Below are 26,563 nucleotides of genomic sequence, written 5' to 3' on the forward strand. Positions count from 1 at the left end.
CCGCCCCCCCGCGACGACACGGAGCACGAGGAGCTCATCTTCTCCTGCAGGCCTCCGTCCGACTGCAGCTCCTGGCCCTGAGGCTCCTGCATTCAGGAGAGAGAGACAGAGGTTAGACTGAGGCTCCTGCATTCAGGAGAGAGAGACAGAGGTTAGACTGAGGCTCCTGCATTCAGGAGAGACAGAGGCTACTGTACTACTGTACTGTTTTTTTATTCTAGTTTATTTTGCTAGCTTTAGTTATAATAATCATTTCTTCTTCTGTTTTCTACATGAATATAACCACATTATAATAACCATATAAAATGACATTTTTTAGAGTTAAATGCTGCAATTTGTAAAAATGGCAAAAATATGACTCCTAACGTAGTTGAAGTGGGACTCGTAAAATGTCCCTGGGACTCATTTCTAAAAGACCATCCCTGCATCCTGGGACTCATTTCTAAAAGACCATCCCTGCATCCTGGGACTCATTTCTAAAAGACCATCCCTGCATCCTGGGACTCATTTCTAAAAGACCATCCCTGCATCCTGGGACTCATTTCTAAAAGACCATCCCTGCAACCCGGGACTCATTACGTTGAAACCTATTTACATCACTGAGAGCTTAATGGCTTAATTAGTTCACACATCAATTATGATGTCATAATTGCGAGGGAGGCGCCAGGCTGTACCTGCCGGGCGATGTGCGGGCTCATGTTGGAGTGGGCAGAGTCATCTCCTCCGGCCCCGCCTCCTCCTCCTTGCTGCTGCAGCAAGTAGTTCCTGTTGATGCTGGAGTGGGCGGAGTCTGCGTTCAGATAGTTCCTGTTCATGCTGGAGTGGGCAGAGTCTAGATAGTTCCGGTTCATCTGCTCCTGTAGGAGGCGCTGCAGCACCGTGCTGCCCCCGCCCCCTCCTGCTGCGCTGCTATTGGACGACTCCTCGGACGCCCTCATCTCTGCTGCCCCGCCCCTCTGGTGGTGACCTCTGACCTCATGGAACGACAAACTGCGAGCCCGGTCTATACTCGCTGAGAGAGAGAGAGAGAGAGAGAGACAGAGAGAGAGAGAGAGAGAGAGAGAGAGAGAGAGAGAGAGAGAGAGAGAGAGACAGAGAGAGAAACAGAGAGAGAGAGACAGAGAGAGAGAGAGACAGAGAGAGACAGAGAGAGACAGACAGAGAGACAGAGAGAGACAGAGAGAGAGACAGAGAGAGAGAGAGACACAGAGAGACAGAGAGAGAGAGAGAGAGAGAGAGAGAGAGAGAGAGAGAGAGACAGAGAGAGAGAGAGACAGAGAGAGAGACACAGAGAGACAGAGAGAGAGACAGAGAGAGACAGAGAGAGAGAGAGAGACAGAGAGAGACAGAGAGAGAGAGAGAGACAGAGAGACAGAGAGAGAGAGAGAGAGAGAGAGACAGAGAGAGAGAGTATAAATTACAAGGATATCAAACACATTTTCATCAACCTCCACCACCTCCTCCACCACCACAATGCATGCTGGGATGTCTGACACCAAACCTCACAACCCTTCACACAGCCCAAAACATTGACGCACGCACGCACGCCCGCACACACACACACACACACACAGGGTGGGGCAGTGGCTCAGGTGTAGAGTGGCCGGTCGGAACGGCCGCATTGGAAAACCGTGAGGTTCCCGGTTCGATCCCTGTGGGCTCCCCCCAGAGTTAGTGTCGAAGTGTCCTCGAGCAAGACGCTGAACCCCTAATTGCTCCTGATGTGCAGGTTGGTGCCTTGCATGGTTTCCTCCGCCATCGGTGTGTGAATGTGTGAATGGGTGAATGTAATGCACAATCTATATAAAGCGCTTTGCATAAAGGCACTACATAAATGCACCATTTATACCACGCATGCACACCATGCAAGCGTACACGCACACACACAGTTGAAAGTGTTCAGTTCATCAAAGCTGAAACCAACCCCAGGGGACAACAGACATCTGGAACATTTAAAAGCTTAAAGGCGTAGTGAAACGGAAATGGTGGATATTTTATTTTGAAGTTTCAGACGGTCTCAAGTTGAAACACCGCTATGAAGTTTCTGAACCAATCAGAGCGTCGCATCCCTTCAGGCGATGGGACGGTAGCTAGGGAATGTTGCTATGCTATACGCAGCAGCGTGGTGTGTGTTTGTTTACAAATCAAATAGAGAGCCAGCTGTACCAGTTTACTGTTATGTGGCTTATTTCTACCCTATAATGTTTTCAGATACATATTTTAGCGTGATGATTAAGTTGAAACCGAGTAATACACTGTCTGGATGTTATCTGGAATGGGAATAAAAACGGAGGATTTCTGTAATCAATAGCAGCTGTGCTGCACGGATGCGCACATATTGTTGAGGATACGGGTGAGCTTCATTTTTATTGGCTTTTATCGATGTTGGCCTCGACACGTCATCACGCAGCACGTTTTCGTTTTCAGGAAGTAATAAAAAATATATTCTTATGGACTTTTGATATAAAAACACACAAAAATGAGAATTTTCCCATTTTTTTGGCATCCATTGTTAGGTATGCTCATATGATGACCACGGAGATGGTCTAAAAGTGTGAAAAATATTTTTCATTTCACTACACCTTTAAAACTAAACATTTTGTGTTAAAGCTCTAATATTGTGACAGTAATCATTGCTATAGATGTTAATAGTTAATCGTCAATCGATTCATCTCCGTTAAGAAATTAGTCAATTCAACGTAACAGTTATAATGACTAATCGAATCGTCTCTGCTTTTGCATGTGACGTGACAGACTTTTCATTTGATTCCATTTCTCATACAAAGGAGGCGTTGCCTGGCCCTGTATCGCAAGTGGCCAAATAACTATTTGATTACGGAATATAACATGAATTCTTTCTGTATATCAGCAAAGTGTAGATTTTTATGGTAGACATTGATCTACAAGCTCATAGCGCGCCACCGAGTGCCGCGCTACGAGCTTGTATTTTTTGAAAAATCGTGAAAATGCGGCTTAAATCTTAAGGATATATATTCTTTCAGAGCGAACTTTTTTTTTTAGTTCGAGGTCAGGTCTAAATGGGTTAAACAACTAGTCCACTGTTCATCTAGTCGACTAGTAAATCCACTAGTTGACCTCGTTGGTACTAGTTGACTAGTTGATAAGGAGAACAAGAAAGAAAGAAAGAAAAAAAAATGTCCCCCCGTTTTTGTAGGCCTCAAGATCAGCTAGATTATAGTTATAGTCACCAATGTTCAATGTAAAAATATTATTATGAAAATAGGTCGGTTTTTTTTTACACAATAGGTAGTTAAACAACTAGTCGACTAGTAAACCAGGCAACCAAACCAAACTAGTCAAATAGTAAAAATGACTAGAAGTGAACGCCCTATCACACAATCTAGAGCTGTTTAACATCACATAATGTGTTCTGTTTGCATGTCTGTGATTTCTATTCCATTTCTCCATGGGTGTGGTTTCATTTTCATGAGCTTGTAGCGTGAAAAAGCATCTCAGACAGACAGACAGACAGACAGACAGACAGACAGACATTACATCTAGAGGTTTCTGTCATCCTTCTCATTCTCAAGGAAGACGAAGCTTTTTTCCGAAACATCTGTCAGTAAATTAAAAGAAAAACATGAAACAAATAAGACACCGTTAGGCTGTTTGAAGACATGACAGAAAGATACATTTATACTCATACGATACGATGACATCACCGGATGAAAACCTTCTAGTCAGTGATGTCATGGTTGTACACATAGATATATATATATAAAGGCTAGATGGTTCAAGGCGGAGTCTCTGACGTAGTTCACCCGGCGGCCATCTTGCTTCGGGGCTACAGTATACAGTATGTTCTATGGCAGCTCAAACAAAAACAGTCATAACTCCCTCAAATCTTGACAGATTTACAAACGGGTTGGTTTATTACAAACGTTGTCAACGTGGCTATGATTCAGGACGCTTATCTGCTTAATTTTGTTTTTTTATATGAATGTCGTATAAAAGCATAAGTATGCGGACATCTGACGTTTATAACAAACAAAACCGTTTGAAAATCGGTTGAAAATTGAGCAAGTTATGGTTATGTAAAAGTACATGCCCCATAGACACAATGTTACTTATGCTGCCCCGAGGTAAGATGGCCGCCACGTAGCAACGTCGCTCTCCATTGGCCAGAGCGCGGGTGAGCCATCTAGCTTTCTTATATATATCTATGGTTGTACAGAGTATAAACCAGACATTAGTAATCGATCAATGTTGAATCAGACATTATCGACCAATGACATGTTGAATCAGACGTTAGTAATCGACCAATGACATGTTGAATCAGACATTAGTAATCGATCAATGATATATTCAATCAGACATTAGTAATCGATCAATGGCACGAATCAGACATTAGTAATCGATCGATGATATGTTCAATCAGATATTAGTAATCGATCAATGATATGTTCAATCAGATATTAGTAATCGATCAATGATATGTTCAATCAGACATTAGTAATCGATCGATGATATGTTCAATCAGATATTAGTAATCGATCAATGATATGTTCAATCAGACATTAGTAATTGATCAATGACACTAATCAGACATTAGTAATCGATCAATTATATGTACAGACATTAGTAATCGATCAATGACTTGAATCAGACATTAGTAATCGATCAATGACACGAATCAGACATTAGTAATCGATCAATGACACAAATCAGACATTAGTAATCAATCAAAGATATGTTGAATCAGACATTAGTAATCGATCAATGACACAAATCAGACATTAGTAATCAATCAAAGATATGTTGAATCAGACATTAGTAATCGATCAATGATATGTTGAATCAGACATTAGTAATCGATGAATAATACATAAACATCAGCATGGAACACATGATGTATTTATAATGTGCCGTTGTTTTTGTACCACTTTAAACTGGTTTTATATTCAGAATGTAATGTCTAAACCACTTTAAACTGGTTTTATATTCAGAATGTAATGTCTAAACCACTTTAAACTGGTTTTATATTCAGAATGTAATGTCTAAACCACTTTAAACTGGTTTTATATTCAACATGTAATGTCTAAACCACTTTAAACTGGTTTCTATTTTAGAATGTAATGTCTAAACCACTTTAAACTGGTTTCTATTCTAGAATGTAATGTCTAAACCACTTTAAACTGGTTTCTATTTTAGAATGTAATGTCTAAAGCACTTCAAACATGGTTTCTATTCATAGTTATTAATATTCCTTTAACAGACATACTTCTACTGGCATGGCCTGACGTTCATCTCCCTCTGGACAGACAGCTGGCAGAGAGACAGACAGACAGACAGACAGACAGACAGACAGACAGACAGACAGACAGAGTGTAATACAGCAATAAGCCACCAGAGCTCTCAGTTTACCGCATGTTTTATAATGGCTGAGAGGCGTAGTGAGACACGACACGTAGCAGTGTGTCTCCGACCCTCTCAGACATTATAAAATACCCGGTAAGCTGAAACCTCGAGTGGCTTATTGCTTTTCTAAAACAGTTACAAACATATAGTCATATTAACCTCATAAAACTATTCCTAATTCACAAAAGTAGCTACACCTTGCGTCGCTTTTATCTTCTTTTAGCTTCCCGTCGCTAGGCAAAGATTGCTTCCATGATGTGACGTCAGCGAAATCCCAAAACACCGTCCACATACATGCGCACGCGATCTTTAGCTGCGTATTTCTCGGAATTGAGGCTATGAGGCAGAGGGACGATGTTTGGAGATCAATACAAAAAAATAGTGCGACCTCCCGGTTAGCATATTGGCGTTTCTAACCACCATATCTTCCAATTTTGGCAAAACTTCTGTTCAGAAGTAAAATTGTGGGAGGTTATGGGCCTTGTAGTTTTCTCTTTACATGGTGGGAGGTTATAGGACTTGTAGTTTTCTCTTTACATGGTGGGAGGATATAGGACTTGTAGTTTTCTCTTTACATGGTGGGAGGTTATGGGACTTGTAGTTTTCTCTTTACATGGTGGGAGGTTATAGGACTTGTAGTTTTCTCTTTACATGGTGGGAGGTTATAGGACTTGTAGTTTTCTCTTTACATGGTGGGAGGTTATGGGACTTGTAGTTTTCTCTTTACATGGTGGGAGGTTATAGGACTTGTAGTTTTCTCTTTACATGGTGGGAGGTTATGGGACTTGTAATTTTCTCTTTACATGGTGGGAGGTTATGGGACTTGTAGTTTTCTCTTTACATGGTGGGAGGTTATGGGACTTGTAGTTTTCTCTTTACATGGTGGGAGGTTATGGGACTTGTAGTTTTCTCTTTACATGGTGGGAGGTTATGGGACTTGTAGTTTTCTCTTTACATGGTGGGAGGTCATGGGACTTGTAGTTTTCTCTTTACATGGTGGGAGGTTATGGGACTTGTAATTTTCTCTTTACATGGTGGGAGGTTATGGGACTTGTAGTTTTCTCTTTACATGGTGGGAGGTTATGGGACTTGTAGTTTTCTCTTTACATGGTGGGAGGTTATGGGACTTGTAGTTTTCTCTTTACATGGTGGGAGGTTATGGGACTTGTAGTTTTCTCTTTACATGGTGGGAGGTTATGGGACTTGTAGTTTTCTCTTAACATGGTGGGAGGTTATGAGACTTGTAGTCTTCTCTTTACATGGTGGGAGTTTATGGGACTTGTTAGTCATGCCTACCTGTATGGAGATGACCTTCGACCTCTGCACTGGACAGAGGGGTCAGTGAGAGGTCATGTCTCTCAGCATCCGCTGCTGACGTGGGTTGCTGGTGGCGGCTGCTAGGTGATATGGGTGCTACGCTAGGCTGCTGGTGGTGGCTGCTAGGTGATGCTGGGTGGAGTTCTAGGTGGTGGTTGCTAGGTGGTGCTGGTTGTAGTTCTAGGGGGTGGTTGCTAGGTGATGCTGGGTGGAGTTCTAGGTGTGGGTCACTAGGTGATGATGGTTGTAGTTCTAGGTGGGGGTCACTAGGTGGTGTTAGGTGTAGTTCTAGGTGGTGGTTGCTAGGTGATGATGGTTGTAGTTCTAGGTGGGGGTTGCTAGGTGAAGACGGTTGTAGTTCTAGGTGGTGGTTGCTAGGTGGTGCTGGTTGTAGTTCTAGGTGGGGGTTGCTAGGTGGTTGTAGTTCTAGGTGGTGGTTGCTAGGTGGCTGTAGTTCTAGGTGGGGGTTGAGGTTCAGTAGATCCTCAAGACGATCCAACACGAACAGGCGCTGGTCCACATCAGACACTCCTAACCACTCTGAAACACACAGAATACACTCTGAAACACACAGAATACACTCTGAAACACACAGAATACACTCTGAAACACACAGAATACACTCTGAAACACACACACAATACACTCTGAAACACACAGAATACACTCTGAAACACACACACAATACACTCTGAAACACACAGAATACACTCTGAAACACACACAATACACTCTGAAACACACAGAATACACTCTGAAACACACACACAATACACTCTGAAACACACACACAGAATACACTCTGAAACACACACAATACACTCTGAAACACACACACAATATACTCTGAAACACACACACAATACACTCTGAAACACACACACACACAATACACTCTGAAACACACACAATACACTCTGAAACACACACACACAATACACTCTGAAACACACAGAATACACTCTGAAACACACACACAATACACTCTGAAACACACACAATACACTCTGAAACACACACACAATACACTCTGAAACACACACACAATACACTCTGAAACACACACACAATACACTCTGAAACACACACAATACACTCTGAAACACACACAATACACTCTGAAACACACACACAATACACTCTGAAACACACACAATACACTCTGAAACACACACAATACACTCTGAAACACACACACAATACACTCTGAAACACACACAATACACTCTGAAACACACACAATACACTCTGAAACACACACAATTCTGAAACACACACAATACACTCTGAAAGCTAAATGGCCGCCTAAATGTATAAAGGGCTGAAGTGGTTAATGTATGTTTTATAATAATCATCAAAATCTACAAAGTAACTAGTAAATATTTCAAATAATTGCAGTGGAGTAAATGTAATATTCGTCTCTGAGATGTAGTGGAGTAGAATAAAGTACAGCAAAAATTGGAAATACTCCAGTAACGTACTAGTGCTCGCATCACGTGAGCCAAACAAAACGATTTAACCCGTCCTCCCGAGTTTTAAAATCACAATCGATGTAATAGTTACGTACAGTAGGTCAGTTGAGTAAATGTAAACGTAATGCTCGACGAGTCGCTGACTATTTAACCCATGTTGACCTGAGATCAGATTCTAAAAATGTCTTCTACATCCTGACAGTTTTCTGAAAAAGCTATGTTTCTGTCAGTCGTTCTTCGATTTTTCAAAAAAATAGCAGACCTACAAGCTCGTAGCGCGCCACTCGGTGGCGCGCTATGAGCTTGTAGATCTGCTATTTTTCAATAGCTAAAGCATAACATAATGCTAACACCAAAAGGGGTTCCCGGCCCAAAATGGGTTAAGACGTGACAAGTAGCGTGGACATCCTCGCTCCGCCAGCCTCTGCACTCTGCACAGTGCAATCTTAAAGGAGCATTCAGTGATTTGGAGAAAAAAAACGGTCCGCCCTGGTAACAAGATGTGCACATGCACACGCTCTACAGTGAGGGAAGTACAACAGACCAACAGCACACACACCAAGGCCCGCCCCACTCGATCATGATTGGAGGAAGGCCCCTCTCATCCTGATTGGATGAAAGCTTTGCCACCCAAAGCCAAAACTGAAACTAGGGTTTTTTGACCCCAGGGGCTCACTGGGGACAGGGAGGAACTCCTTATATGGTCAGCACACTTTATAGTAGGGAGGATTATCCAAACAAATTTGAAAAAATAAGTGATATTTGAATTAAGTGAAATCACTTTATATACCTTTAAATGGTAGTAAAATTATTCGCATGCGGGGATATATTCTCTGATTCTCAGGTTCAGGTTTATTTGTCATATGTATAGATACAGAGTATAAATACAATGAAAATTATTTTGCTCAGAGCACTCTCAGTTCTTACATACACAGGACATAAACAAACATCTATAGTGCAAAGAAAAAGACAAAAACACAAAAGAAAGTGCAAGTGAAGTGACAATACAGTTCAAGGTCAGCTGTTCAGCAGCCCGACTGCCTGGGGGAAGAAACTGTTACTGAGACGGGTGGTGCGAGATTTGATGCTCTGGTAGCGTTTTTTTGGAAGGGAGTTGTTTGAACAGGGTATTTGCGGGATGGCTGGTGTCTTTGATGATGTTGTGGGCTTTTTTTGAGTGGTATAAACCACTCCTACAACTGGCTTTGTTAGTTTACGTGTCTGTCCGTACCCGTGTCTGTCCGTACCAGAAAAAATCACACCCGTGTGAACTGAGTGGTGTAAGGTCTGTCTGACGTAATGAAATCACACCCGGGTGTGATTTCATTACCTGGCTTTTTTGTGCAGAAAAAATGAGCATGGTTGCTATGTTCACCCTGTTCACCCGGGTGTGATTTCATTACGTCATTACAACAGGGTGAACATAGCAACCATGCTCATTTTTTCTGCACAAAAAAGCCAGTTGTAGGAGTGGTTTACACCACTCAAAAATGAGCACGGTTGCTATGATTTCATTACGTCAGACATTACGTCAGACCACTGCTGATCAGTCTATATAAGACCTTACACCACTCAGTTCACACGGGTGTGATTTTTTGATACAACGAGTGGTGTAGATGTTGTGGAGACTGGGTAGTTCTGTGCTGCCGATGATTTCTTATAGGAAGGTACTCCGTGATGCGACGGTGAACGAGTCCGTCTCTGTGACTTGTATTTTAAGCACATACTGGTTGAAGCCAACATGCAGGCTAAACAAGTGTAATGCGTTATGGTGTCGTCCACTCACAGTCTTTGTATTGAGTTGTGCTTGAAATGTACTGTAATTCTGCAAACTGTTAAATACTTCAATCAATCAATCAAGTAGGCTAATAGTTCATAGGCTAGTATGGCCAAAACAGTATAATGTGTATAGCCAATAGTTTTATCATGAAAACTTTTCATCTGTGAGCATTTGACTAAATCAGTGTATTGTCTCTATGTACAGAAGAAATATGAAGGCAAACAAATAATGTACTGCATTTATTGTATTACAACAGCTTCGGTTGCTTTGTAGGCCAGCATCAGTGTTTTGTACTCTGTGTGGGCAGTTTAAAGCAGGAGCCAATGGGGGGAGCGGAGAAGGGGGGAGAAGGGGGGGGAGAAGGGGGGGAGGGGGGGGGAGAAGGGGGGAGACAAGGGGGGAGACATGGGGGAAGTGTTGGCCGGTTGAAGAGCAAGCGAGCTGGTGCATTCTGGATCATTTTCTATCGGGACACTTTTGCAACCAGATCTTAATTTAATGATGTTTGGGAGACAATAAACACTGGGTTTCCATGGTGTCCATGGACTCCATGATGTCATGGACACAGGGCTCACTTCCTTCCTGGACTACAATCCCCATAATGCTTTGGTCCACTGCTCCTCCTTGTGGATAGGGGGATGGCAGCCTTAATGAGACAACATGTAGTCCAGGAAGTAAGTGAGCCCAGTGTCCATGACAACCTGGAGTCCATGGACACTTTGAAATACTGAAATATCTAAAAACACACATTACCCACCAGGGGTCCTTGGGGGAGTTCCAGGGGGTCCCCATCTAAATGATAGTTCGGAACCAAATGGACCCTTATGGGTCTGTAACTCTGAGAGTGTACAAATGGAACCTAACGGGTCCATTTGGTTCCATTTGTACACTCTCAGAGTTAAATTAACATTGCTTTTACAATATAAATTGAGGGTCCCATGAAATTCCATTAAATGGGGGGTCCGTAGACTAATGCTATGACTAATGTCAAACTGGGGGTCCTTGAAATTAAACGTGCTGAGAATCACTGCTAGAGCCGTTAACATATTATTCTCTTATGGAGGCCCTGGCATATCTCTTCAAATGGGGGGTCCGTGGGGCTAATGAGTGTCAATTTGGGGGTCCTTGACATGAAAATGTTTGGGAACAACGCAAAGCTTCTTGGCTGGAACCGAAAAGTTGTCTATGGAAATGCCGGTCTAGCCTCACAAAAAACATGCAGTAATCCTGGTCTCTAAACTGCCTCCCCCTGGCCAGCCGGGGCGCCTGATGGAGGGGAAAGGAACTGGTTGGAATAACATGTTCCTTCCACGCGCTACGTCCAACCAGGGAAACTCCCCCCTGTCAGGTGTAAAGGAGCAACTTGGACACTCAGGCATGAAGGAAGCATGAGTTCAAGTCCGTTGCTCTCCCCATGTCCCCCATGGGACAAGCTCACAACGCGTCGCGCTGCGACGCGTTGTGAGCTTGTAGATCTGCTATTTTCAGCAAGTGTAAAAAAAAAAGTCATTACGACGGCATCGACGCCAACCAAAATACATTTTAGTCGACTAAATCAACTTTAGATTTAGTCGACTGAAATCTTATGACATTTAGTCGACTAAAACAAGACTAACACTAAAACATTCCAGGTGACTAAAATGTGACTGAAACTAAATGAAAACTATTCAAGAGATGAATAAAGAGGTTTGAGAACCACATATACTAAACACGTCCCGGCGATGACCTACAAGGCAGACCAGGCTAGTTAGGAGCAGTGTTTGATTTCGTCGACTAAAACTAAGACGAAAAATGTTCGTCGACTACCTTTTTATTTTTCACTGACGAAAACTACATGGAAACTAAGCTACAGTATCACGACTAAAACTAAGACTAAATATACTGACAATTTCGTCAACAAATAAAAAACTAGACTAAAATGTTAGGAAGGGACTAGTGGACATTACAAGAGATCCAGTATGAGACATTTTACACTTGGTTGCATGCTGAAAACAGCTGATCTACAAGCTCACAACGCGTCGCGCTGCGACACGTTGTGAGCTTGTAGATCAGCTGTTTTCAGCGAGTGTAAAATCAGCCTTAGTTTGGCTCTGGTCTCAAACTCTCGGGACTATTTTCTAGTTCAGAGTTAAATGAATAGATCAGGTTAGTTTAACTCTCAGGGCTATTTTCTCTCACATAGAGCGCCGAAGTCCTGACGTAACTCGCTCATCCCTTCGATTCCCCTGGTTCTGCCTGGTTCACGGAAGTAATTTCTCTATGGAGAATAACATGGGGCGATCTTAACCCATTTTGGCGGGAATCCCTTTTGGTGTTTCAGGCATTCTGTTATACTTTAGCTATTGAAAAATAGCAGATCTACAAGCTCATGTAGCTCAACTTGTAGGTCTGCTATTTTAGAAAAATCGTAAAAATGCGGCACAAATCTTTGAATAGGTATATCATCTTTCAGAGCGAACGTTTTTTTTATTTCGACGTCAGGCCTAAATGGGTTAATATCGTTTCATATAAGCGTTGTGGTCCAAAAATAAACAAGCTGTCTCTGCGTTATTGTCAGGGAGGTGTCTCTGTATCGTTTACGACAGTCGGTCACTCATATCTGTTTCTAGTGAAAATGTAACTAATTCAGCAGCAGTAACAATAGCAGTGTTTTCTCTCAGTCAGTTGATTCTACATATCCATACGAGTGAAACGGCCTGGATGACACTTCGGTGCTCTATTCAGCCTTTAAAGAAAACAAGAAACGGATTCAAACCTTCTCTCGTTTTCCTCCTGGAAATGTTTCTCACAACAGATCCAAAACAATCCCAGGTTCCTCCTGCAGGCAGCATGGGAACGTGTGTGTGTGTGTGTGTGTGTGTGTGTGTGTGTGTGAATGTGCGCTAAGTTAAACTTTCTCCGAGCCACTGTGTGTGTGTGTGTGTGTGGTTTCTTTCTACACCTGCTTGGTGCTTTTGGGTGGGGCGCGCCCCCCGCACCTCCACCCAGAGACAGGTGTAAATCCAGTGTGTGTGTGTGTGTGTGTGTGTGTGTGTGTGTGTGTTAGTTAACAGGTCTCTGCTTGTCTGATTGCAACATCTGCCTTCAGCTGCAGATTGATCCCCCCCACACACACACACATGGGGGAGAGAAAGACAGCCTCCTGACCAATCACCTGACTGCTAGGTTGATGACATCATCAGCATGAGACCACCCACACCCCCCTCGGGCTACAACGGTCTTTCTCGCTGGTACACACACACACACACACACACACACACACACACACACACACACACACACACACACACACACACACACACACACACACACACACACACACACACACACACACACACACACACACACACACACACACACACACACACACACACACACACACACACACACACACACACACACACACACACACACACACACACACACACACAAGGAATGCAGTCAAGCTTGGCTGTGAACATTAATGGGCCTCTCCAATCAGATCAGATCAGTGATGTCTGTCTGTCTGTCTGTCTGTCTGTCTGTCTGTCTGTCTGTCTGTCTGTCTGTCTGTCTGTCTGTCTGTCTGTCTGTCTGTCTGTCTGTCTGTCTGTCTGTCTGTCTGTCTGTCTGTCTGTCTGCCTGCCTGTCTGTCTGCCTGCGTCTCTCTCTCTCCTGTCATTACTGTCCAAACTCCCAGTGTGTGCGTGCGTGCGTGCTTGCGTGTGTGTGGGGGGGGGGTGACCTAGATATCGTAGCTGTGAGGCAGAAAACTACATTTTTCATGAATCATTGTGTTTATTGTTTTTATTGAACCAAGGAAAAGTATTACTATTGACGAGAGCTTGTGACTTCATAACCCATTTTGACCTGAGATCAGATTCTAAAAATGTCTTCTAAATCCTGACAGTTTCCTGAAAAAGCTATGTTTCTATGTCAGTCGTTCTGCGATTTAAAAAAAATAACAGACCTACACGCTTGTAGCGCGCCACTCGGTGGCGCGCCATGAGCTTATTTTTCAATAGCTAAACATAATGCATAACACCAAAAGGGGTTCCCGTCTAGAATGGGATAATATTGGATCCAGGTCGTGAATACAAAAGGACAAAATGAGTTTATCGACGGATGGCTGGCATCTCCCTTAGAGATAGGGTGAGAAGTTCAGTCACGCGAGAGAGACTCGGAGTAGAGTCACACTGCTTGTCTGCTTCTTGGCCTGGACAGGAGCCACATCTTAGGTGGTTCGGGCATCTGGATAGGATGCCTCTCGGGCGTCTCCCTAGGGAGGTCCTCGAGGCACGTCCCACTGGGAGGAGACCCCGGGGCCTTGTAACGTCTCGGGATCCCCCAGGAGGAAGTCACTAATGTTGCTCTGGAGAGGGAAGTCTGGAGCACTCTGGTGGAGCTGTTGCCCCCGCGACCAGACTACGGATAAGCGGTTGAAGATGGATGGATGGATGGAGCCACTCCAATGACCAGCTCTGTCTGTCTGTCTGTCTGTCTGTCTGTCTGCCTGTCTGCCTGCCTGTCTGTCTGTCTGTCTGTATGTTTAGGGTACCAACAGGTGACAAAGTGGCGCTGTTGAGCTTCACACTGTGCACAGGTGCATGATGGGAAGCTGAGTTTCAGTGTAACAGTACAGAACACACTTCCAGACGCAATAGCATGTGTTGACCACCAAGTGTCACTGTTGTTGCACCACTCACTTCAGACAGGTCTGATTGTTTTACAATGTCCTGGAAACATGTGAGACACCTGTCTGTCTGAGGAACCAATCACAAGTCACGTCCTGTCAGACAGACAGCAGGACAGCTGAGAGGGAGACAGTGTAGGAGAGACAGACAGCTGAGAGGGAGACAGTGTAGGAGAGACAGACAGTAGGACAGCTGAGAGGGAGACAGTGTAGGAGAGACAGACAGACAGGACAGCTGAGAGGGAGACAGTGTAGGAGAGACAGACAGCTGAGAGGGAGACAGTGTAGGAGAGACAGACAGCAGGACGGCTGAGAGGGAGACAGTGTAGGAGAGACAGACAGCTGAGAGGGAGACAGACAGCTGAGAGGGAGACAGTGTAGGAGAGACAGACAGTAGGACAGCTGAGAGGGAGACAGTGTAGGAGAGACAGACAGACAGGACAGCTGAAAGGGAGACAGTGTAGGAGAGACAGACAGCTGAGAGACAGACAGCTGAGAGAGACAGACAGCTGAGAGACAGACAGCTGAGAGACAGACAGTGTAGGAGAGACAGACGGTAGGACAGCTGAGAGGGATACAGTGTAGGAGAGACAGACAGCAGGACAGCTGAGAGGGAGACAGTGTAGGAGAGACAGACAGTAGGACAGCTGAGAGGGAGACAGTGTAGGAAAGACAGACAGGACAGCTGAGAGGGAGACAGTGTAGGAGAGACAGACAGCAGGACAGCTGAGAGGGAGACAGTGTAGGAGAGACAGACAGTAGGACAGCTGAGAGGGAGACAGTGTAGGAGAGACAGACAGTAGGACAGCTGAGAGGGAGACAGTGTAGGAGAGACAGACAGCAGGACAGATGAGAGGGAGACAGTGTAGGAGAGACAGACGGTAGGACAGCTGAGAGGGAGACAGTGTAGGAGAGACAGACAGTAGGACAGCTGAGAGGGAGACAGTGTAGGAGAGACAGACAGCTGAAAGGGAGACAGTGTAGGAGAGACAGACAGCTGAGAGACAGACAGTGTAGGAGAGACAGACAGTAGGAGAGCTGAGAGGGAGACAGTGTAGGAGAGACAGACGGTAGGACAGCTGAGAGGGAGACAGTGTAGGAGAGACAGACAGTAGGACAGCTTAGAGACATACAGTGTAGGAGAGACAGACAGCTGAGAGGGAGACAGTGTAGGAGAGACAGACAGCTGAGAGGGAGACAGTTTAGGAGAGACAGACAGCAGGACAGCTGAGAGGGAGACAGTGTAGGAAAGACAGACAGCTGAGAGACAGACAGTGTAGGAGAGACAGACAGCTGAGAGGGAGACAGTGTAGGAGAGACAGACAGCTGAGAGGGAGACAGTGTAGGAGAGACAGACAGTAGGACAGCTGAGAGGGAGACAGTGTAGGAGAGACAGACAGTAGGACAGCTGAGAGGGAGACAGTGTAGGAAAGACAGACAGGACAGCTGAGAGGGAGACAGTGTAGGAGAGACAGACAGCAGGACAGCTGAGAGGGAGACAGTGTAGGAGAGACAGACAGTAGGACAGCTGAGAGGGAGACAGTGTAGGAGAGACAGACAGTAGGACAGCTGAGAGGGAGACAGTGTAGGAAAGACAGACAGGACAGCTGAGAGGGAGACAGTGTAGGAGAGACAGACAGCAGGACAGCTGAGAGGGAGACAGTGTAGGAGAGACAGACAGTAGGACAGCTGAGAGGGAGACAGTGTAGGAGAGACAGACAGTAGGACAGCTGAGAGGGAGACAGTGTAGGAGAGACAGACAGCAGGACAGCTGAGAGGGAGACAGTGTAGGAGAGACAGACGGTAGGACAGCTGAGAGGGAGACAGTGTAGGAGAGACAGACGGTAGGACAGCTGAGAGGGAGACAGTGTAGGAGAGACAGACAGTAGGACAGCTGAGAGGGAGACAGTGTAGGAAAGACAGACAGCTGAGAGACAGACAGTGTAGGAGAGACAGACAGTAGGACAGCTGAGAGGGAGACAGTGTAGGAGAGACAGACAGTAGGACAGCTGAGAGGGAGACAGTGTAGGAGAGACAGACAGCTGAGAGACAGACAGTGTAGGACAGACAGACAGTAGGACAGCTGAGAGACAGACAGTGGACAGTTCTCTCTCTCTCTCTCCCCTTCTACTCTCTCTCTCTCTCTCTCTCATGATAACACGATGTTCTTGTTTTCTTAACGCTTTTGAAGTAATTATTAGTTCAACAACAAATAAATAACCCGTGTCGTCTACGGTATATAAATATGCTTGTAGGTCTGCTATTTTTTGAAAAATCGAAGAACGACTGACATAGAAACACAGCTTTTTCAGAAAACTGTCAGGATGTAGAAGACATTTTTAGAATCTGATCACAGGTCAAAATGGATTAATGTAACATCATAAGCTGGATTCCCATGTGTCGGCGCGCGTGTTGCGCAGAATGCTACTAATGCTACTACGCTAGCATTCAGTCATATCCTTCAAACGGTCCATTTGTTTCCTGCTTGTACTGTATTCCTCTGATGTCTCTACACACACGCACGCATGACACGCACGCACACACACACACTGTACTATACACAGACAGCAGCTCAACTAATTGTTGTTCATGATGATGAGAGAAGTTCTCTGAAGTCACATGATTATAAACTGATGACTCAGCAATACAGAGATAGAGAGAGAGAGAAAGAGAAAGAGAAAGAGAAAGAGAAGAGAGAGAGAGAGAGAGAGAGAGAGAGAGAGAGAGAGAGAGAGAGAGAGAGAGAGAGAGAGAGAGAGAGAGAGAGAGAGAGAGAGAGAGAGAGATAGAGATAGAGATAGAGATAGAGATAGAGATAGAGAGAGAGAGAGACAGAGAGAGACAGAGAGAGATAGAGACAGAGAGAGAGAGACAGAGAGAGACAGAGACAGAGACAGAGAGAGAGAGAGAGAGAGAGAGAGAGAGAGACAGAGAGAGAGAGAGAGAGAGAGAGAGACAGAGAGAGAGAGAGAGAGAGAGAGACAGAGACAGAGACAGAGACAGAGACAGAGACAGAGACAGAGACAGAGACAGAGAGAGAGAGAGAGAGAGAGAGAGAGAGAGAGAGAGAGAGACAGAGAGAGAGTCCCCAGGCATATGGTCCCCATCAATATATGACATGTGTGTCCGTGGCGAGACTTGTCTTGTGATATCCGTGGCAAATATTACATTTAATTGTATTTATTTTTTACACACCATTATAATGTTCTTATTTGGATCTTAAAAGGAACCCTGGCTAACATGACAAAATATGCTTTAAAAATACTTGCCCTCTACAATTTACAATTTAGGCATTTAGCAGACGCTCTTAATCCAGAGCGACTTACATTAAGCAAGAACAAAAAGCATGGGAATACATCACATATGTAAAATGCATTTATCGCGAAACATGCGTAAGCTAAGAACGTGACTAGAACATATCTATATAATGACACTATACATATAAACTATAACTAGAACATATCTATATAATGACACTATACATATAAACTATACATATATGCTATACTATGCTGTACATATATACTATGAAGTGCTATGACTACATACAATGCACTTATTGTGCTGTCTACATGACATGCTATAAGTCTGTTTCAAATGCTATATAAGTCTAAGAAGTGCTGTCTAAGGGGGGTAGGGTAAGTGCTATGGGCCATGATGGAGTCTGAAAAGGTGGGTTTTCAGACTACGGCGGAAGATCGGGAGTGATGCTGCAGTTCTGATTGCAACGGGAAGTGCAAATAATTCTACAACTACAACTACAATGAATGACGACGCCAGGCACCGTCAGGCACCCTTTCATGATGACGTCAGGCCCAGGAAATAATTCCCAATGCATACAATATTTTGGACCAAACAAATAATTACAAAGAATAAAAAAACACAAAAAAGTGTTGTAACCTGCCGTTTTTTTTCTTCTTTCTAATTCTTTGTTTGGCCCAAAACATTGTGTTTATTGTCATGGTTTGTCACGACAAGAGTTGGCTTTGTCCGCGGCGTAAACGTCTTTAAATAAATACTTTCTGAAAAGTCTATGAAGAAAAATGAACGGGGAATTATTTTCCGGGTCTCTCAAGGGGGCTGGACTGCGACGCTCTATAGTTCCACACTCACTCCAGAGGGCCACTACATTTCCACACTCACACCTGAGGGCCGCATTAAGTGAAGGTGGGGACCTCATGTGGCCCCCGGGCCACCAGTTGATATTAACCTGAGGGCCACATTAAGTGAAGGTGGGGGCCGCATGTGGCCCCCGGGCCGCCAGTTGATATTAACCTGAGGGCCACAATAAGTGAAGGTGGGGACCGCATGTGGCCCCCGGGCCACCAGTTGATATTAACCTGAGGGCCACATTAAGTGAAGGTGGGGGCCTCATGTGACCCCCGGGCCACCAGTTGATATTAACCTGAGGGCCACATTAAGTGAAGGTGGGGGCCTCATGTGCCCCCCGGGCCACCAGTTGATATTAACCTGAGGGCCACATTAAGTGAAGGTGGGGGCCGCATGTGGCCCCCGGGCCGCCAGTTGATATTAACCTGAGGGCCACAATAAGTGAAGGTGGGGACCTCATGTGGCCCCCGGGCCACCAGTTGATATTAACCTGAGGGCCACATTAAGTGAAGGTGGGGGCCGCATGTGGCCCCCGGGCCGCCAGTTGATATTAACCTGAGGGCCACAATAAGTGAAGGTGGGGACCGCATGTGGCCCCCGGGCCACCAGTTGATATTAACCTGAGGGCCACATTAAGTGAAGGTGGGGGCCTCATGTGACCCCCGGGCCACCAGTTGATATTAACCTGAGGGCCACATTAAGTGAAGGTGGGGGCCTCATGTGCCCCCCGGGCCACCAGTTGATATTAACCTGAGGGCCACATTAAGTGAAGGTGGGGGCCTCATGTGCCCCCCGGGCCACCAGTTGATATTAACCTGAGGGCCACATTAAGTGAAGGTGGGGGCCTCATGTGCCCCCGGGCCACCAGTTGATATTAACCTGAGGGCCACATTAAGTGAAGGTGGGGGCCTCATGTGACCCCCGGGCCACCAGTTGATATTAACCTGAGGGCCACATTAAGTGAAGGTGGGGGCCTCATGTGCCCCCGGGCCACCAGTTGATATTAACCTGAGGGCCACATTAAGTGAAGGTGGGGGCCTCATGTGCCCCCGGGCCACCAGTTGATATTAACCTGAGGGCCGCATTAAGTGAAGGTGGGGGCCTCATGTGCCCCCGGGCCGCCAGTTGATATTAACCTGAGGGCCACATTAAGTGAAGGTGGGGGCCTCATGTGCCCCCGGGCCACCAGTTGATATTAACCTGAGGGCCGCATTAAGTGAAGGTGGGGGCCTCATGTGCCCCCGGGCCGCCAGTTGATATTAACCTGAGGGCCACATTAAGTGAAGGTGGGGGCCTCATGTGCCCCCGGGCCACCAGTTGATATTAACCTGAGGGCCACATTAAGTGAAGGTGGGGGCCTCATGTGCCCCCGGGCCACCAGTTGATATTAACCTGAGGGCCACATTAAGTGAAGGTGGGGGCCTCATGTGCCCCCGGGCCACCAGTTGATATTAACCTGAGGGCCACATTAAGTGAAGGTGGGGGCCTCATGTGCCCCCGGGCCGCCAGTTGATATTAACCTGAGGGCCACATTAAGTGAAGGTGGGGGCCTCATGTGCCCCCGGGCCACCAGTTGATATTAACCTGAGGGCCACATTAAGTGAAGGTGGGGGCCTCATGTGCCCCCGGGCCACCAGTTGATATTAACCTGAGGGCCACATTAAGTGAAGGTGGGGGCCTCATGTGCCCCCGGGCCGCCAGTTGATATTAACCTGAGGGCCACATTAAGTGAAGGTGGGGGCCTCATGTGCCCCCGGGCCACCAGTTGATATTAACCTGAGGGCCACATTAAGTGAAGGTGGGGGCCTCATGTGCCCCCGGGCCACCAGTTGCCCATGTATGCCTTACTCTACCTCCGTGCTGTATACATGTTTGTGCGTGCGTGTGTCTGTGCGTGTGTCGTGCGTGCGTGTGTCTGTGCGTGTGTCGTGCGTGCGTGTGTGTGTGTCTCGTGCGTGCGTGCGTGCGTGTCTGTGTGTGTGTGTGTGTCTGCATCACATACTGAACCAATGCAAAGCAACAGTTTTGGTCATACCAGGTTTCCAGCTGACAGCCCTGATAATGTTTACACCGTAGAATATACACACACCTAATGATTTATACAGGGTATGGGTGTGTGTGTGTGTGTGTGTGTGTGTGTGTGTGTGTGTGTGTGTCGTGGGGAGGAAAGGTCTGTCTATTGTCACTCTAAACAATGGGCAGGGGTCCAAGTGACTCAACACTAACTGTCAGACACAGACACAGACACAGACACAGACACAGACACACACACACACACACACACACACACACACACACACACACACACACACACACACACACACACACACACACACACACACACACACACACACACACACACACACACCCTCCAATCAATAAAACAACTGTGATAAGAACAGAAAACTATTCTCACACTGATAAACAAAAACACATTAACTATATTACAGAATTAGTGTCATTGTAATGTAATATGTCATTTCATGTCATTGATTCTAGTGTCTCTCTTTCACTGCTACGAGAATAAGAAATAATAACAACAATAATAATTATTATTGTAATAATAATAATAATAATAGTACGTCGGGTAGCCATGTTGAAAACCAGACAGGAAACAAACCACTGTTAGACTCTATATGCTGTCCTGGAGGCTAGTTTTTTATTCCTAGGATAGCTCAGGTTTAGGAGCGCTCGTTTTACTACTCTTTTACTACCGCAGATTTTTTAATAGTTTTTGGATTAAGGTTGGTGAGGGGTACGTTAATAGTTTTTGGATTAAGGTTGGTGAGGGATGCGTTGCTCCCCTGCTTGCGGTTATGTTTAGGTTAGAGTTAGAGATAGGGTTAGTACTAGTCATAGAGTACTAGTAGGCATAAACACTTGTGTGCGGTCCAAAACACAGCCCAGCGCTTCCTACTCCACTGACAACCAATCACAGCGCTCCAAATTCCCTCCCATCATAGGAATAAAAAACTCGCGTCCTGGAGTTCCCCAGGGCTGCGTACCAGAGACCCTCTACTTCTTTCCCTCTACACAACCCGAGGCCCGTCCAGGGGCCACAGACACAACCGAGGGCCCTCCAGGGGCCCCAAACACAACCGAGGTCCAACACAACCGAGGCCCCCCAGGGTCTCCAAACACAACCGAGGCCCGTCCAGGGGCCCAAAACACAACCCAGGGCCCTCCAGGGGGCCCCAAACACAACCGAGGGCCCTCCAGGGGACTCCAAACACAACCGAGGGCCCTCCAGGGGCCCCAAACACAACCCAGGGCCCCCCAGGGTCTCCAAACACAACCGAGGCCCGTCCAGGGGCCCCAAACACAACCGAGGGCTCCCCAGGGTCTCCAAACACAACCCAGGGCCCTCCAGGGGCTCCAAACACAACCGAGGCCCGTCCAGGGGCCCCAAACACAACCGAGGGCTCCCCAGGGTCTCCAAACACAACCCAGGGCCCCCCAGGGTCTCCAAACACAACCGAGGCCCGTCCAGGGGCCCCAAACACAACCGAGGGCTCCCCAGGGTCTCCAAACACAACCCAGGGCCCCCCAGGGTCTCCAAACACAACCGAGGCCCGTCCAGGGGCCCCAAACACAACCGAGGGCTCCCCAGGGTCTCCAAACACAACCCAGGGCCCTCCAGGGGCTCCAAACACAACGGAGGCCCATCCAGGGGCCCCAAACACAACCCAGGGCCCTCCAGGGGGCCCCAAACACAACCGAGGGCCCTCCAGGGGGCCCCAAACACAACCCAGGGCCCTCCAGGGGCCCCAAACACAACGGAGGCCCATCCAGGGGCCCCAAACACAACCCAGGGCCCTCCAAGGGGCCCCAAACACAACCGAGGGCCCTCCAGGGGGCCCCAAACACAACCCAGGGCCCTCCAGGGGGCCCCAAACACAACCGAGGCCCCTCCAGGGGCACCAAACACAACCAAGGCCCCTCCAGGGGACTCCGAACACAACCGAGGGCCCTCCAGGGGACTCCAAACACAACCCGAGGCCCCTCAGGGGCTCCCAAGACAACCCATCTATAAGAGCTGTGTAGATTTTTAGGCTGTATTTGGGGGGGGGGGGCAGGATGTCGGCCTGTCCAGACCAACAACGAGGACCCAAAGTGGGTTAAAAGTCTCCCCTGATGGAGTCGACAGATGTTTCGAACACTTCCAAAATGTGTTACGGATTTCCTACTTTCATTTTTTTTTCTTTACCTTTTCAGAAGAGGTTTGAGATGCTCCGACGTTCGCTCCAGATCCTCTTCCTCCGCTAGGATTATTATTCATCTTTTCACACATTTCACCCAAAAAAAACCAGAGATAAAAAAACCCCCCAAATTCCTCCTAAAAAAAAAGCAAGGAAAAAAAAAGTAAAGAAACAAAGTCTCAGTATTCCGTAGCAAAGTGAAGCTGCCAGAGCAGAGGGTCTGTCCCTAGTCTGGTGAACTTTAGAATCATACTCCAAAACTATTCCACAAGTCTCCAAAAGTCTCCAAAAAGGAATCCGTTTCACGTCTTGTAAACAAACAAGATGGACCAAATAAATCCTACTCACAAAAAAAAAGGAAGAAAGAGGAAAGGGAAAGAGAGGAAAAAAAACCCAAAAACAATTCTCAGAAGTCTCCTTCTTCTCCGTCCCGCGGCTCTGTGTGTTTGCCTGTGATGGATCCTTGAATCGGCTCAAACGACAGTGTGTGTGTGTGTGTGTTTTTTACAGCTTGGAGACGTTACATGATTCAATAAGAACCCATCATAAAGAGAGCGAGCTGTAGTGGAGGATCTGTGGAGGAACAGATCACAGCCCCACAGAGGCAGCAAACTGTGTGAAAGGATTGGAATGTTGGAAGTCCCGCCCCCCCAGCTCCTCTGACCACATCCCCCCCCCCCCCTCCTCCTCCTCCTCTGACACCCCCCCCCCCTCCTCCTCCTCCTCCCCAGTGTGAAACTGGAGGAGTTTTTCTGAAGTCTGCTTTCTTTTTTTTTTCGATTTCTTTTTTTTCTTTCTGAAGTTTTCTGGAAGAAAAAAAAAACCCACTATGTTTCTATGTCAGCGTTGCTAAAAGCAAAGCAAAGTTCTTTGTTTACCCAGGGTGAATGGACTAAGCTCGAGATGCTTGTTTACAGCCAGACCCTGCTCATAGAACATTTCATGGTAGGGGTTCAATGCCTTGCTCAAGGGCACTTCAGCGGTGGTAATTTTAACGTGCCGGTCCGGGGATTCGAACTGGCGACCTTCCGATAACAAGACCGCTCCGCAAACCGTTCGGCCACCGCTGCCCGTTAACTCAGCTCAACCTTTATCATGTCAAGGAGTTATCTGTATTTGGCCGCGGACCCCCCCCCCCATGTGAAAATATGTTGTTCCAGGGACCCCCCCCCCCCCAGGGCAGATCAGCTATGTTAACTAGTCGGGGGTCCCGGGGGGGAGTCTGGGGGGAGACTTTTTTTTTCCTCAAGCTAAAATGTGGGAGCCACTGTTATAGTGACATATATTACAGTTATAGTTAGAGCTCTACAACCGATCGTTAATACATTCTTCAATTCAAGTTATCAATTAACCCATTTTGGTGTTAGCATTATGTTTTGCTTTAGCTATTGAAAAATAGCAGATCTACAAGCTATGAACTTGTAAGTCTGCTATTTTTGAAAAATCAAAGAACGACTGACATAGAGACATCCTGAAAACTGTCAGGATGTAGAAGACATTTTTAGAATCTGATCTCAGGTCAAAATGGGTTAATCGAAGATACTGTGTTTTCTATGATTGGGGCAGGTTTCTGTGGATGTGTCTGCGCGCACACGTGGCCGAGGTACGCACATGTGCCCCCCCCCCACCCCCCACACACACACACACCTTGGTAGCCACAGAAACATCTCTGCTTTTGCATGTGATGTGACAGACAAGACGGTGCACTTTACATTTCATTTTATTCCTCAAACAACTATTTGATTAAGGACTATAATAAATATGACTTTCGTATCCTTTCAGTATATCAAGCAAAATGTAGATTGTTGTATGTGTGTGTGTGTGTGTGTGTGTGTGTGTGTGTGTGTGTGTGTGTGTGTGTGTGTGTGTGTGTGTGTGTGTGTGTGTGTGTGGAGGTGGGGTGGGGGGTACCCCGCTACGAGCTTGTAGATCTGCTATTTTTTGAAAAAATGTGAAAATGTGGCGCAAATACTTGAATATAATGCTTTCACAGCGAACGTTTTTAACTCATATATCTTTGCTTGTGCAGGGGGGTCCCTAGAACAACATATTGTCACATGGGGGTCCGCAGCCAAATACAGATAATTCTGGGGGTCCTTGACATGAAAAAAGGTTGAACACCACTGATAGAAACATTTTTCAGATAACTGTTAGGATTTAGAAGACATTTGTAGAATCGTCCTCAGGCCCATTTTGGGCGGGAACCCCTTTTGGTGTTAGCATTATGTTATGCTTTAGCTATTGAAAAATAGCAGACCTACAAGCTCGTAGCGCGCCACTCGGTGGCGCGCTATGAGCTTGTAGGTCTGCTATTTTTGAAAAATCGAAGAGCCACTGACATAGAAACATAGCTTTTTCAGAAAACTGTCAGGATGTAGAAGACATTTTTAGAATCTGATCTCAGGTCTAAATGGGTTAATGTGGGCCTGGTCAGAGGCTGCATGCCTCCAGGCATTTCACCAGTGAGAGAGAGTGAACGAACACCCAACAAACAATGATAAAAGAAAAAAGAAAACAACAATGGTGGCATTAAGCTCAATCAACTGGCCGCAGTGAATAGAACAGAATGCTAATGCTAATGATCCCTAAACAGAGAATACACAGGTGGCAGGAATACGGTAACATGAGCGCTGTGACTGATCCTACACTGACTGAGGAAAGCCTTGACTAGTATGTGTACACCAAGGGCAAGGGGTGGACAACTTTGACCCACTATATTTCCACAGTCACTCCAGAGGGCCACTATAGTTCCACACTCACTCCAGAGGGCCACTAGCGACTGTGGCTCAGGAGGTAGAGCAGGTCGTCCAATGATCCGTGGGTCGGCGGTTCGAATCCCGGCTCCTCCTGTCTACATGTCAAAGTGTCCTTGGGCAAGACACTGAACCCCAAATTGCTCCCGATGTGCTGGTTGGTACCTTGCATGGCTTCCGTCGCCATCGGTGTATGAATGTGTGTGTGAATGTAATGCACAATCTATGTAAAGCGCCTTGGATAAAGGCGCTATATAAATGCACCATTTACCAATTACCATTTACTATAGTTCCACACTCACTCCAGAGGGCCACAATAGTTCCACACTCACTCCAGAGGGCCACTATAGTTCCACACTCACTCCAGAGGGCCACTATAGTTCCACACTCACTCCAGAGGGCCACTATAGTTCCACACTGACTCCAGAGGGCCACTATAGTTCCACACTGACTCCAGAGCGCCACTATAGTTCCACACTGACTCCAGAGGACCACTATAGTTCCACACTCACTCCCGAGGGCCACTATAGTTCCACACTGACTCCAGAGGGCCACTATAGTTCCACACTCACTCCCGAGGGCCACTATAGTTCCACACTGACTCCAGAGGGCCACTATAGTTCCACACTCACTCCCGAGGGCCACTATAGTTCCACACTGACTCCAGAGGGCCACTATAGTTCCACACTCACTCCAGAGGGCCACTATAGTTCCACACTCACTCCAGAGGGCCACTATAGTTCCACACTCACTCCAGAGGGCCACTATAGTTCCACACTCACTCCCGAGGGCCACTATAGTTCCACACTCACTCCAGAGGGCCACTATAGTTCCACACTCACTCCAGAGGGCCACTATAGTACCACACTCACTCCAGAGGG

At 46.4% G+C, this 26,563-nt stretch overlaps 1 protein-coding gene across 1 annotated transcript in view; it reads right to left on the bottom strand.

The window, feature by feature from the left end:
• Positions 1 to 26,563, bottom strand: part of amot (angiomotin) — a 71,170-nt gene that overhangs the window by 39,010 nt on the left and 5,597 nt on the right. The window contains 5 exon segments of the mRNA XM_079510401.1: positions 1 to 86; positions 675 to 1,012; positions 3,517 to 3,577; positions 5,243 to 5,286; positions 6,676 to 7,236. Of these exon segments, the coding sequence (XP_079366527.1) occupies positions 1 to 86; positions 675 to 1,012; positions 3,517 to 3,577; positions 5,243 to 5,286; positions 6,676 to 7,236 (1,090 nt within the window).

Source organism: Electrona antarctica (assembly GCF_951216825.1).
Source record: "Electrona antarctica genome assembly, chromosome: 9".
NCBI classification, from domain to species: domain Eukaryota; kingdom Metazoa; phylum Chordata; class Actinopteri; order Myctophiformes; family Myctophidae; genus Electrona; species Electrona antarctica.